A 12,623-nucleotide genomic window follows, 5' to 3' on the forward strand; every position below is an offset into this window, starting at 1 on the left:
ATAGGCAACACAAACTGTATAAATATTTTTGTCTCGACTGCCCCATCTATCAAGGGAAAACTCGAATTTCAACGACAGAATTAAATTCAAATTTAAAAAATAATTCAATGAGATTTTTTAAAAAGGAAATGTCGTTTAAGATTAAACTCCGTTCGACACCGTTTTTTATCATTAAATAACATTAAACAATTTATTCTATTTATTCTATTCAATCTATTTTAATCCATATTAATCTATTTAAATCATATTTTCAATTTAAAAGTAGACGCAGTATCTTCGTACCCGTTATTTACAGTATTTTTTTCAAGCGTTATCCATAAGTAACCTTAAAAAGGTATTTCTTTCCAGATTAAAGGTGAGTTATTTTTGACTTAACATTTTGGCAATCGTATCAAAAACCAATTATAAAAGATTAATTATGAAAATGTATAAATAAAAATACCTTGCGGAGGTCTCTCAGTTATTTAAGCATATTTATAACGAAATTAAAATCGTGTTTTAAAGCGTTTGCAAAAATTTCTTGTTTTCATATTAGTCGATAATTGAAGGTGCAAAGGGAATTGAAAAGACACCAAACAATTTCTTAAATGAAATTTTTTTTTAGTCGATACATTCGTTTTCGTGGATTATTAAGAAAATAAAAATAAAGTTCAAGGGCAAACGAAAAAACAAGATATAAAAAGAAATTTCAACAACAGCATTTTCTTCAGTATTTTTTCACTACACAGTGGGTGGTGAAATAATTCCGGTGAGTGATTAACATTTCTAAAGATTCCTTTATGTTATCAAAACTAACTTCAAAACTTAAATGGTTTCAGTTTAAAGTTTTGAACTATTTTCCGCTTTTTATTCTAACGATTTTCTACTATATTAATTTAGTTTTGTTTGCATCGGTTGAGTTATGGAAAATTTTCATTTTGGTAATAACTTTTCACTTTTCTTTTTAAAATAAAGTCAAAATTATTTAATTGTCATTTTTAACGTCAAATTTGACGCTTCTTTTTGTTCAATTAATGTTTTCTTGTTTTTTCCAGATTATCTCTTCGTAGAAATGAGTGAACAAGAAGAAAGTCCAATTAAAATTGATATAGAAGAAGAAAACTTGCCATATAACCAAAAGAATCTACCGGAAAACTTAAAAAAATGGTTTAAAACAAACATACTATTATTATCGACCGTTTTAGCTGTCATTTTTGGAGTTATTTTGGGTAAATATCTTTAATTAAAAAAATTATCTATTAATAAATTAAAAAAATTTCTTTCAGGTTTTTTATTAAAACGATTAAATTTATCATCCGATTCGATAATTTTAATTCAATATCCGGGTGAAATCTTCATGCGATTATTAAAATTAATTATCTTACCGTTAATTATATCCAGTTTAATAGCCGGAAGTGCGAGTTTAAACGCTCGCTTAAATGGAAAAATCGCTGTAAGGACTTTGTTGTATTTTCTCGTTACTTCCGGTTTTAACGCCGTGCTTGGAGTCCTTTTAGCCGTTTCGATTCATCCCGGCAATCCTGGTTTAAAGGATACGCTCGGAAATGAAATTCCGAAAAAGGGACTAAATCGTAAGGGAACTTCGATTTTAGATGCTTTATTAGATTTAGGGAGGTAAAACCAGATTTTTATTAAAATATTTTTTGAAGGTATAATTATTTTCTTTCAGAAATATAATTACTGAGAATATTTTTCAAGCAACATTCCAACAAGTAAGATCATTTTAATTTGTCAATGACATGAGCAAACTGCTTCAACCCTAGAATGCATAGTATAAACTAGGTCTTAATTTTTGCCAATTTTACGTGGCTAAGACGCATTTTAAAAGTTAAAAAAATACGAGTTTCATAATGACTTGTACAAATGTCGGTATTTTATGAGTTAAGTATTCTAGGGTTAGAAGTTTAAGGGGTTAAAGACAGTCATTCTATTATAAAAAACACGAAATTTAATTTGTCAGTTTTTAGGCTCATACAACCTATACAAACACAACTCAACTTCGTTATGACCCAAAAAATGACTCATTTAACTCAATTCAAATAATAACAAGAACAATCAGTTATAGGTAATAATGTGGAATATTAAAACAAGCTGCAAAGTTACTGTTATACGTTGCAGATCTGGAACTAATACAATGGGAATCGTGTTTTTCTGTTTAATTTTCGGCACGATTCTTGGTACTTTAGGAGCAAAAAGTAAAATTTTAATACATTTTTTCACAACGATTTTCGACGTCGTCATGAAAATGGTGAATTTGGTCATGTTTTTTACTCCATTGGGAATTTGTAGCGTTATAGCCGGTAAAATTCTGTCCGTACACGATTTAGGGCTGGTTTTAACAAATTTAACATGGTTTATTATAACCGTTGTCGTTGGAGTTTTTTTCTATCAATTAATTGTGATTCAATCTATTTATTTCCTGGTGATACGAAAAAATCCTTTCAAATTTTATTTGGGATTGTTTCAAGGGATGATCACATCATTTGCAACCGCTTCAACAGCTGCTGCTTTACCCGTTACCTTTAAATTAATGGAAAACAACTTAAAAATTGATCCGAGAGTTACAAGATTTGTTCTACCAATTGGGTGTAATATAAACATGGATGGAACTGCGTTATTTATTGCTATAGCCAGTGTTTTTATTGCCCAAATGAATGGGATTCAATTGAGTGTTGGAGAATTAATTACTGTTTGGTAACAAGAAAATTAATTTAATTTCAATGTACTCATGATTATGTCTGTAGCTTTACATCAACAGCAGCTTCCTTTTCCTCGGCTTCGGTACCAAGCGCGGCTTTAGTACTTCTTTTAATGGTGTTATCATCAATTGATACTCCAAATGAGGATGTATCATTACTTTTTGCTGTAGATTGGATTGTGTATGCAAATTCAAGCTCTAAAAATATTGTAGGTAATTAAAAACATCCTTTTTAGGGATCGATTTAGAACCACCAATAATATGTTAGGGGATTGTTATACAGCTGCAATAGTCGAGCATTTATCGAAAGATGAGTTAAAATCATCTAAAACTACTTATCAAGTAAATAGGTACTTATATTAATAATTAGGTTATGTTAATGATAATTTTTTAGGATGAGTACGTCGATGAAGCAAGCTTGAAAATATTAAAAAATGATTTATAGAGAATTATTTGAATAAAATATAATAAATAAATAATTGTAATAAATTTATTTTTAAATTTCCCCCCATTTCTGAAAATAACGAAATTCCCTAGGTCAACGTCAAAATCATTCTAAACAAAAAATAAGGTTATGTTTCTATTTGTCATTAAAACAACACAATGAATAAGAAAATCTCTTTTGGATTTAACAAAACGATAAAAAAACCAACCGTTTTCGAATCGATACCAACCCCAAAAAGCGATATACAATTAATAGACTGTTTAGAAGGTCAATCAATTAAAGTTATTGGGTAAGTAAAAAACCTAACCTAATAACGCGTATTAACAATTAAATTTATTTTTTAGTGAAAAAGAAGAAATTGTGACTCCCTTAATAATTCCGCTTAAAGAGGATTCAAAAAACCTTTTAGATCGCATTAAAAAAGCAGCAAACAAAAAGCATGAAGAAAATATTTTAATAAAACCAGATTCGGAATTAACCTTGGATGAGTTAGCCGCAAAACAGCTTATTGTTGAAGCGAGGACAAATGTGGCTCAAAAAGAAACTAAAATAGCTTCAGTTCCAATAAGTGCAGATAATTTACCTTTAAATGGAGAAAAAGAATCTACATTGGAAGATTACGAAAGTGTTCCAATCGAAGATTTTGGCTTGGCTATGTTAAGGGGAATGGGTTGGAAAGATGGAATGACTGTCGGGAAGAATGTAACTCAGTAAGATATAAAAAAAAACAATTTTGTTTTACATTAATAATTTTATTTTTTACAGAAATCTTAAATTACAAGAACCTGAATTACGGCCCAAAGGGTTAGGATTAGGTGCTACCAAGATAGTCCAAGAGAATAAACCAAAAATAGGTGTTGATAATCATGGAAATGAATTAAAAATAGTTAAGGGAGCCTTTTTAAAGATTATAGCAGGTGCTTTTAAGGGAAAATATGGTGAAGTTTTAGGTCTAGACCAAGAAACATCGAGAGTAATCGTTAAATTAACTATTTCAAAAGAAACTATATCATTAAATGAATTTTTAGTCGTCCCAGTTACAAAACAAGAATATGAAAAGTATTCAAAAATTTTAAGTAATTATGAAACTTCTTAATTGTGCTAAATTAAAAATAATGTTTTTTTGATACTTAGATTTAGATCAATACGAAGAGTACAAGTCAAAAAATGATAATAATCCAATTATATACAAAAAAGACTCCTCATCCAGAAGATCGAGTCGTTCTAGTTCAGAATCGTCGGATTATAAACGAAAACATTCTAGTAACAAGAAAAAGGACCATAAAAGAAGATCGAGAAGCCGTTCACCTTTGAAACGCTCAAAATCAAGACATAAAAATGATAATTCAGAATCTAGTGATTCTGAAAGAAGGAAGAGGCATAAAAAGAAAACGAAAAAATCTAAAAAGAAACATTATAAACGATAATTTACAAAATTAGAATTAATAAAAAGAATATTCAAGTTTTCTTTTGGGTTATTTTAATTTTTCTCTATTTTAAATGACTCAATCGCATTTTCGAATTCAAATTCGCTGCCAACCCAATAAATAAAAAATTAGAACTATTTTAAACCAATTTACATAATATTTTAGTTTCAAACAACCGCGTTAATAACTACACAATATCTACCAAAGTTTTTCGAAATGTACCATTTTATCGAAATTTAAATGAAGATTATTTTTTGAAATCTTAACAATAACCTAAAAATTTGACGTTTCATCATCCCACTTACTCGTTTTTCATACCAAGATATAAGAATGATTAAATTCAATCATAAAACGAAAAATTAACCATAAAGAATAGTTAAATTACCGGACGATTAACGAAATATTGAAGAAAAAATGACCCTGTCTATTTACCATGAAAAGCAAGTTAGAGAATTATGCGCTTTGCACGCTTTAAACAATTTATTTCAATCTCGAGAGTTTACAAAAGAAGAACTTGACCAAATTTGTTATTCCTTATCTCCCGATGTTTGGATAAATCCACACAAATCTGTATTGGGTTTAGGTAATTATGATATAAATGTTTTGATGAAAGCTTTACAATCTAGAGGTTACGAAGCCATTTGGTTTGATAAAAGAAAGTAAGTGTAGACAAAGTGTAAATGAAAAGAAAAGAAAAATATTATTTTTAGAGAACCTACCTGCTTAAAATTGGAAAATATTTTTGGGTTTATATTGAATGTTCCCAGCGATTATAAGTTGAGTTTTATAACATTACCGTTAAAAAGAAGACATTGGGTGACATGTCGAAGGATAAACGTAAATTTTTACAACTTAGATTCAAAGTTGGAAACACCTGAAGTTATCGGAAACAATGAAAATGTCATGGAATATTTACAGGATGAATTAGAACACAAAGATAAACAATTGTTTTTGGTTGTTACTGAAGAAATAGCAAGAAACCAATTGTGGTTAAACGAGGACTTTAATTTTTTATATGATAATCGCCAATCGGAAGTGGTTTTACTTGGTGATATTAAAGATATTATCAGTGAAGAGGTTAATGTTACAATTAATCCTTTGTGTGATAGTTTAAACTGATAATGGGATTTTTTTTCAGTGTTTTGTGTCTGTGATCGTGAATTTTAATGTTTTATGTGAATTTTGAAGTGTTTTTATTAAAAAAATAAATATCATCAATTGAGGTTAGAATTTTTTTATATTACAAAATTTATTGATAATAGAAAACCCTAGAACACACTAGTGAATAAGAAATTTTAATTTGTTAAGTTGGTAACAGATTTAAATTTAAAAGAAGGAATCTCACCTATAAATTTGCACTTGTTTTGAAATATTAAAATTAATCAGCAAAAAGGTTAATAAAAAGTGCTGATTTTAAAATTTACCATTTAATTTATATACTATCACTAATCGAAAGTCTAAACGGCACGTGCATCCGCTGTCAAGGTTGCATTTTATCTTTCCCAATTTTGTTTTTTCTTTTTCCATTAATCTTATCGAACACTACTTAAATTTAAAATAAAAATAAACAAATTGTCTTAATAAATGCAAACTTTCTTTTAACCATTTATACAATTTACTTTGTTTTTCTAATTTTTGCTTAATACCTAAAAATCCATTTTGGTATTTTAATATTTTCAAAGTTGGCACGGCAAGTATAACATAACCTAATTCACGGTGTGATCAAAAGTGTCGTATGTGTCTCCTGTGCTATTTACGCGTTAAGAACGTCTGGAAAATCATAAAAAAAAAACCGTCGCGTGCGGATTAATCTTGTTAGATAAGCGCCCGATTAACAATTTAAATGTGAAATTAATTGTAGCAAGGTTTCGGGGGCTGCAGGAAAATCTTGATACATTCTTATTATTTTTCTTCGTTTTAAAAATGATGATGTCCACAATGTTCGACTTGGAACTTCACGAGGAGGTCGAAGTCGACGATTCTGACGACGATGTTATTGAAGTTGAAGAGGTAAAAAAAGCAAATTATAGGATTTTATTCATAAAAAAATTTCAAGGCTAAAACGTCAAAAGTAAAAGTTCCAAAATAAACTTTTTTTTTGAACAAAATCCATAGATTTTATAAAGAAAACACTATTGTAATATTTAATTTTCTTAAATGTGTTACAGGGTGGTTATGATCAACACCCAAACATCAATAGAATCGATGAGTAAGTCAAAATGTGATTATAACCTCAAAATTTAGAACAAAAACTTTCTTTCTTTAATCATTTTAGATCTGAAGATATTGAAACGTTGCAAATAACTGAACAAAATGTAAATCCAGGTCAAGAAAAATTAGGTCCTCATGATTTTGAACTAAGAAATGTCCTTGGAAAAGGAGGTTATGGTAAAGTTTTTCAGGTTAGAAAAGTTACGGGTATGGATAAAGGTACGATTTTCGCTATGAAAGTCCTTAAGAAAGCGACGATAGTTCGAAATCAGAAAGATACCGCTCATACGAAGGCTGAAAGAAACATTTTAGAGGAAGTTAAACATCCGTTTATCGTAGATTTAAAATATGCCTTTCAAACGGGAGGGAAATTATATTTAATATTGGAATATTTAAGTGGGGGAGAATTGTTTATGCACTTAGAACGAGAAGGAATTTTCTTAGAAGAAAGTGCTTGGTAATTTTTAGAGTCTTAATTAACTTAAAAATAAAATTATCACTTTTTAAATTTATTATATTTTTTTTATAGTTTCTACTTATCTGAAATAATATTGGCTATAGAACATTTGCACTCGCAAGGAATTATTTATAGAGACTTAAAACCTGAAAATATTCTATTAGACGCTCAAGGTCATGTAAAATTAACTGATTTTGGATTGTGTAAGGAACATATCAAGGAAGGAATCGTTACACACACATTTTGTGGTACAATAGAATATATGTAAGAAAAGAAAAAATTTTTTTTAAAAGGAATAGGTTAAAAAAATTTTTTTAGGGCTCCTGAAATTTTAACACGAACGGGACATGGGAAAGAAGTTGATTGGTGGTCTTTAGGCGCTTTAATGTTTGATATGCTAACAGGAGCGGTAAAATAGAATTAAAAGAACTTGTTTTTCAAGTTATATTGATTTCAATTTTTAGCCACCTTTTACGGCTGATAGTCGCAAAAAGACGATAGAAAAAATATTAAAAGGAAAATTAAATTTACCTCCATATTTAACAAGTGATGCAAAGGATTTAGTTAGGAAATTATTAAAACGGCAAGTTTCAATGAGGTTAGGTTCGCCTCCTGGAGATGCGCATGATGTTAAAACGCATCCTTTTTTTAAACACATCAGTTGGGATGATGTTTTAAAACGAAAATTAGAACCGCCGTTTAAACCAAATGTTGTAAGTTTTTGTTATGTTTCAAAATGAAAAGATTAATGTCAAAATATTTTAAACAAATATTTTAATTTTTATAACTAACTTCATGTTTGTTTATTTTTTCATATTGACATAAGCTGTCATTTTTTATAATTTATTTTTTAACTAATTTCAATTTTTCCCCCATTTTTACAGAGTAGTGAAGATGATGTCTCTCAATTCGATACCAAATTTACAAAACAAACTCCAGTAGATTCACCTGATGAATCAACTTTAAGTGAAAGTGCAAATATGATTTTTAAGGTAAATATTTAAACTTTACAAACGCAAAATCCTGCAAAAAAATATATTTTAGGGGTTTACCTATGTAGCGCCATCAATTTTTGAAGAATTTTATCGAAGGCCATCGAAATCTTCCCGATCTCCGAGGAAGATGTTAGGGACACCTTTACGACATTTTGGGTTAAATTTGCCCGGAAATAGTACTGCGGGTCCTAGTGATAGTCATTTACATGCTCAAATGGGTCATTTACATCAGTACCCACCCGGACATCATTCTCAAATGGGACACAATTCGCAATTGGCACATAGTTCTTACAGGTATAACGTGCAAAATCATCCGTTAAGTAATTATACGGAAGAAATGGAAATTAGTAGTTCGGGCCTACCTCATTAAATTAAAACTTAAAAAAATTTTTTAAAACAAATATTAAGAGTTTATATATTTAAAATATGAAAATTAGCGCAATTTTTTATGTTTACTTTCCGTCGCCATCATGTTTTTTGTTTTTAAGGTTATGTTAGGTTTACAAATTTAAGTTTAAATCATGGGTTACTATTTTTTATTTTATTTTCTTTTGTTGGTTTTTAAGTGTTACCATGGTGTTTTGATAAGTTTTCAAAATGTAAATGTAAATAAGCTCTAAATTTATAAAAGAAAGTTAATTATTAATTTTATTTAATAAAAAAATATTCAGTTTTTATTTAAAATCTAACCTCGCTCTAAATATGAAACAATGAGAGTAAAACATATGAATATTCAGATTTGAGTTGTTTTCAATGGTTAAGAGGTGCTAAAGTCGTTGAAAAATCAGGAATTCTAGTTACTAAATAAGAAAAATGCTTGTAAAACCTTGTAAATAGTGAGTAATTACTAAAAAAGAGGAAAAGATACAAAAACTGAACCCCTTATGTACACAATAAGGCAACTAAATGTGTTCAAATGTGTATAATATATATTTAAATGAGTAAATAAATAAACTTATTTAATGGAAGTGAAGAGAAAAAATTAAATAATAAAGTACACCAATATGATGATATTTTATAAATAATTAAAAACTTGAATAAGAATTAAAAAAAAAGTATGTTAACAAATTTAGAATAATTATCTTTTTTCTCGTCAATGAGGTTGTTTTTAGCACAAATACTTTTTTATTTAAATAAAATGATTAACCATTAAAATTTTAAAAGAAACGATTTCATATTACTCCAAATTTAAGTTGGTATTAAAATAACCGCTTCTAATATAATTTAATTACTATATTAACTTTTTGTGTATTTTTTTCAATTTGTTTGTCATAATAAATAATTACTATACATAATTATAAGATGAGATTAATTATTCCTCAAACTCACCAAAAATACTAAATTTAACATTTAATTCTATTCTGTAAAAATCGCCGAAAGATGTCACTGTCAATTTTTCACCTTATCGACAATAACCTTAAAATTGCTGAAAAGATTAACTCAAAAAGATGAAATTCGAAACGATTCTATACTCATTTTAAGTTAAATAACGCTTTAAGTTGCTAAATATATTTTAAATGATCCCATTTTAAATTAAAAATGTCTTTACTAACAGTTCAATTGAGGTTATGTAAATCTATAAAAAATGCAATAATATTAAAGGTAATAAGAATTTATTATTTAAATCATTACTTAATTCAATAATTAACGTTTTTTCTTATACTAGAAACATATAAGATTCACAACTAGTCAAGTATTGAGAGAAAAATCAGCTTCAAATTTAACTCATTTTGAGGTTATCAATGATCAAAACGAATTAACCAAGAATTTTCCATTAAAACCGACTGTAATACCATCATGGAAACCCACCCCGTCGACTGATAAATCAAATTTGATTCAGCATTATTTAAAATTATCAAAAATTCGGTTAACAGGTATTTTTTTCATATCACATTTTCTTATAATATTTAGTGTTATTTTAAAGGTTTAGTTGTCATAACATCAATGGCGGGTTATGCTATGGCCCCCGCTCCATTTGAATGGCCAACATTCACTCTTTTAGTTCTTGGAACAGGACTTTTGTCAGGTGCTGCAAATGCCGTTAATCAATATCATGAGGTTCCATTTGATGCTCAAATGTCCAGAACAAAACATCGAGTATTAGTTTGTGGAAAATTAACGTAGAACAATTAACATATTGAATTAGAACAAATGGTAATTGTTTTTTAATTTTAGCCCGTTGCATTCGATGAGTTTTGCTTCAATATCAAGTATTTTAGGGTTATCATTACTTTATTATGGTGTAAATCCATTAACTGCGTATTTAGGACTTTGTAATTTAGTACTTTATACATCAATTTATACTCCTATGAAGAGAATAAGTATTTTAAATACTTGGGTTGGATCAATTGGTAAACATAGCCTCACTTTTTTAATTAATTATTATTTTTGGTTATTTTAATTGAATTAAATTATTTGTTTTAGTCGGTGCTATTCCTCCTTTAATGGGTTGGGCTGCTTGTTCTAATTATTTAGGACCTGGTGCTTGGTTAATGGCAGCCTTATTATATTCCTGGCAATTTCCTCACTTTAACGCATTATCATGGAATTTACGACCAGATTATTCCCGAGCTGGGTACAGGATGATGGCTGTTACAGACCCTGGTTTATGTAGGAGAGTTGCTTTAAGACATACAGTGGCAATTTTCGGCTTATCCGCGTTAGCACCACTTCTTGATACAACAAATTATTGGTTCTTATTAGAAAGTGCTCCGTTAAACTTATATTTTATTTATTTAGGTGGGTTAATTTCTTAGAGGTTATGTTTTTATTTGTTTTTTTATTTTAGCTCATAACTTTTACAAAGATTCATCAGGACAGAGTTCTAGAAAACTTTTTAGGTTTTCTTTGATACATTTACCTATTTTGATGGGGTTATTTCTGTTGAACAAAAAGAAATGGTTCGTTTTTGATGAAGATGAAGAAAAGGATGTAAATAAAAGTGAAAATAAATTGTAAAAACTAGATCCATTTTAATTATTTTATTTTTAAAAAGAATTATTTTAAATTAAGTTTATCTTTGTTTTCATTTCCATTTATTTTAACCTTATGTTTAATGCCCATCTTTTTTAAGTCCTCAATTTTCTTTTTAATATTCTTAACTCTTTTATTTATATTTTTTTCACCTTTTCCGTATGCATTTAATTGTTTAATTTCCTTTGCACGTTTAACTTTCCCAGAATAACTTTTTGTGTTCCACGCTTGTCCCTTAAAAATACGCTTCACCTTTTCCCCATTAGCAATCACTTTCGCAATCAATCTCCGTTTAAACATCAAATAATTATTCATCGTCTCCGCAGCAATTTTTGCGACTTCTTCATGTTTAAACTCAATAAAACCATAACCTTTACTTCTTCCAGTTTTTGGAGACCTCGCAACTCTTGACCTCGTCACTTTTCCGAATTGATTGAAATAAGATTTTAATTCGGCTTCATAAAAACCGTGTGGAAGGTGTCCAACGTATATTATACCTTTGTTTTCCATTTTTTAAAATGTGTTTGGAGAATTATTACAACAAAAACGTGAAACTGAAATGTGAGGTTATTTCTTAAATGCGTCGTAAATATAAAAGAATTAATACCAACTGAAAGACTTCAAAAAAACTTGTTCGTGATTGGTGAATACGAAATAGAATATTTATTGCAATAAATATTAATAAATAAAATATTATTTTATTTAAAACATTTACTAAACATATTTTTTGATGATATTTCGTGGTGTAAACCTAACTTTTGCATTTACTCCTTTTAGTTTGGCAAGATATGTTAGAGTAGAAATCGATATTTGTGGTTAATCCTGATTTTTCATAGATGGCGCGACATTTTATTTTTATATTTAAATCATAAAAATTTATTAACAAAATTAATTGAATATGTCAAATTATTTAATGAAATATTGAAATTGATAAACATCGACTAAAGTTTTGTTTTAAAGTTTTGTCAATTTAATAATAGATGGCAATGAATGATTTTTTGATTGAAATTGTATTCAAACTTGCCTCAAAACATTTTTTAAATCTTTCATTATGTTTGGATGCCCTTAAAATGAAGCTGATAATTTCTTTTTTAAATTAAATCCACTTTTCTACTTACATTTCTGAACGTTTGTTGGACGATGGAAAATAAAGAACTTCTGGTAGGGATTAGTAGAATTACCAACTGGAAAGACATGTGATACGATTACCACGCCTTTTAACCAATAGGAAGCGGCTTTAGTTAGGGATTTGAAGGTTGAAATATGGGGATAACTCCGCCCATTTTTACCCCTCTCCAACAAACAAATTATCCCTTCTCAGATAAAATCATAAAGTAATAAATTATAATGAAATCATTATTATCATTAGGCTAAATAACTTATAAAAATAAAAACAAAAAAATTGGGTTATGAAGTC

General features: G+C 28.5%; 5 protein-coding genes across 10 annotated transcripts; all 5 read left to right on the plus strand.

The window, feature by feature from the left end:
* Positions 1–272: 272 nt before the first annotated feature.
* On the plus strand, positions 273–3,177 carry LOC111415765 (Excitatory amino acid transporter 2). 6 transcript variants are annotated; one of them, XM_071201535.1, is made up of 10 exons: positions 273–355; positions 605–748; positions 1,035–1,208; positions 1,266–1,614; positions 1,670–1,712; positions 1,968–2,065; positions 2,119–2,694; positions 2,745–2,879; positions 2,935–3,040; positions 3,093–3,177. In XM_071201535.1, exons 3-10 carry the CDS (start codon positions 1,052–1,054, stop codon positions 3,141–3,143), a joined length of 1,515 nt encoding a protein of 504 aa, XP_071057636.1. In that variant the 5' UTR covers positions 273–355; positions 605–748; positions 1,035–1,051; the 3' UTR covers positions 3,144–3,177. The 6 variants fall into 6 exon arrangements, with proteins under 6 accessions (XP_071057636.1, XP_022903384.1, XP_071057635.1 ...); XM_071201534.1 differs by having other exon boundaries at positions 286–355; positions 536–748; XM_071201536.1 differs by lacking the exon at positions 273–355 and adding an exon at positions 396–548.
* A 61-nt stretch (positions 3,178–3,238) lies between these two features.
* Positions 3,239–4,610, plus strand: LOC111415767 (G-patch domain and KOW motifs-containing protein). The gene is made up of 4 exons (XM_023047617.2): positions 3,239–3,432; positions 3,488–3,853; positions 3,909–4,219; positions 4,278–4,610. Exons 1-4 carry the CDS (start codon positions 3,302–3,304, stop codon positions 4,568–4,570), a joined length of 1,101 nt encoding a protein of 366 aa, XP_022903385.1. The 5' UTR covers positions 3,239–3,301; the 3' UTR covers positions 4,571–4,610.
* Positions 4,611–4,764: 154 nt separating this feature from the next.
* LOC111415768 (Josephin domain containing) lies at positions 4,765–5,793 on the plus strand. Its single transcript, XM_023047618.2, has 2 exons — positions 4,765–5,229; positions 5,281–5,793. The coding sequence occupies exons 1-2, from the start codon at positions 4,985–4,987 to the stop codon at positions 5,687–5,689; spliced, it is 654 nt and encodes a 217-aa protein (XP_022903386.1). The 5' UTR covers positions 4,765–4,984; the 3' UTR covers positions 5,690–5,793.
* A 455-nt stretch (positions 5,794–6,248) lies between these two features.
* LOC111415769 (Ribosomal protein S6 kinase) lies at positions 6,249–9,534 on the plus strand. The gene is made up of 8 exons (XM_023047619.2): positions 6,249–6,580; positions 6,739–6,779; positions 6,846–7,238; positions 7,311–7,502; positions 7,557–7,647; positions 7,703–7,951; positions 8,123–8,230; positions 8,283–9,534. The coding sequence occupies exons 1-8, from the start codon at positions 6,494–6,496 to the stop codon at positions 8,601–8,603; spliced, it is 1,482 nt and encodes a 493-aa protein (XP_022903387.2). The 5' UTR covers positions 6,249–6,493; the 3' UTR covers positions 8,604–9,534.
* A 77-nt stretch (positions 9,535–9,611) lies between these two features.
* LOC111415770 (Cytochrome c oxidase assembly factor 10) lies at positions 9,612–11,244 on the plus strand. The gene is made up of 6 exons (XM_023047621.2): positions 9,612–9,835; positions 9,900–10,107; positions 10,158–10,353; positions 10,409–10,584; positions 10,658–10,972; positions 11,022–11,244. The coding sequence occupies exons 1-6, from the start codon at positions 9,773–9,775 to the stop codon at positions 11,189–11,191; spliced, it is 1,128 nt and encodes a 375-aa protein (XP_022903389.2). The 5' UTR covers positions 9,612–9,772; the 3' UTR covers positions 11,192–11,244.
* The last annotated feature ends 1,379 nt before the right edge of the window (positions 11,245–12,623 follow it).

This window comes from Onthophagus taurus, chromosome 2 (genome assembly GCF_036711975.1).
Source record: "Onthophagus taurus isolate NC chromosome 2, IU_Otau_3.0, whole genome shotgun sequence".
In the NCBI taxonomy this organism is placed as follows: Eukaryota; Metazoa; Arthropoda; class Insecta; order Coleoptera; family Scarabaeidae; genus Onthophagus; species Onthophagus taurus.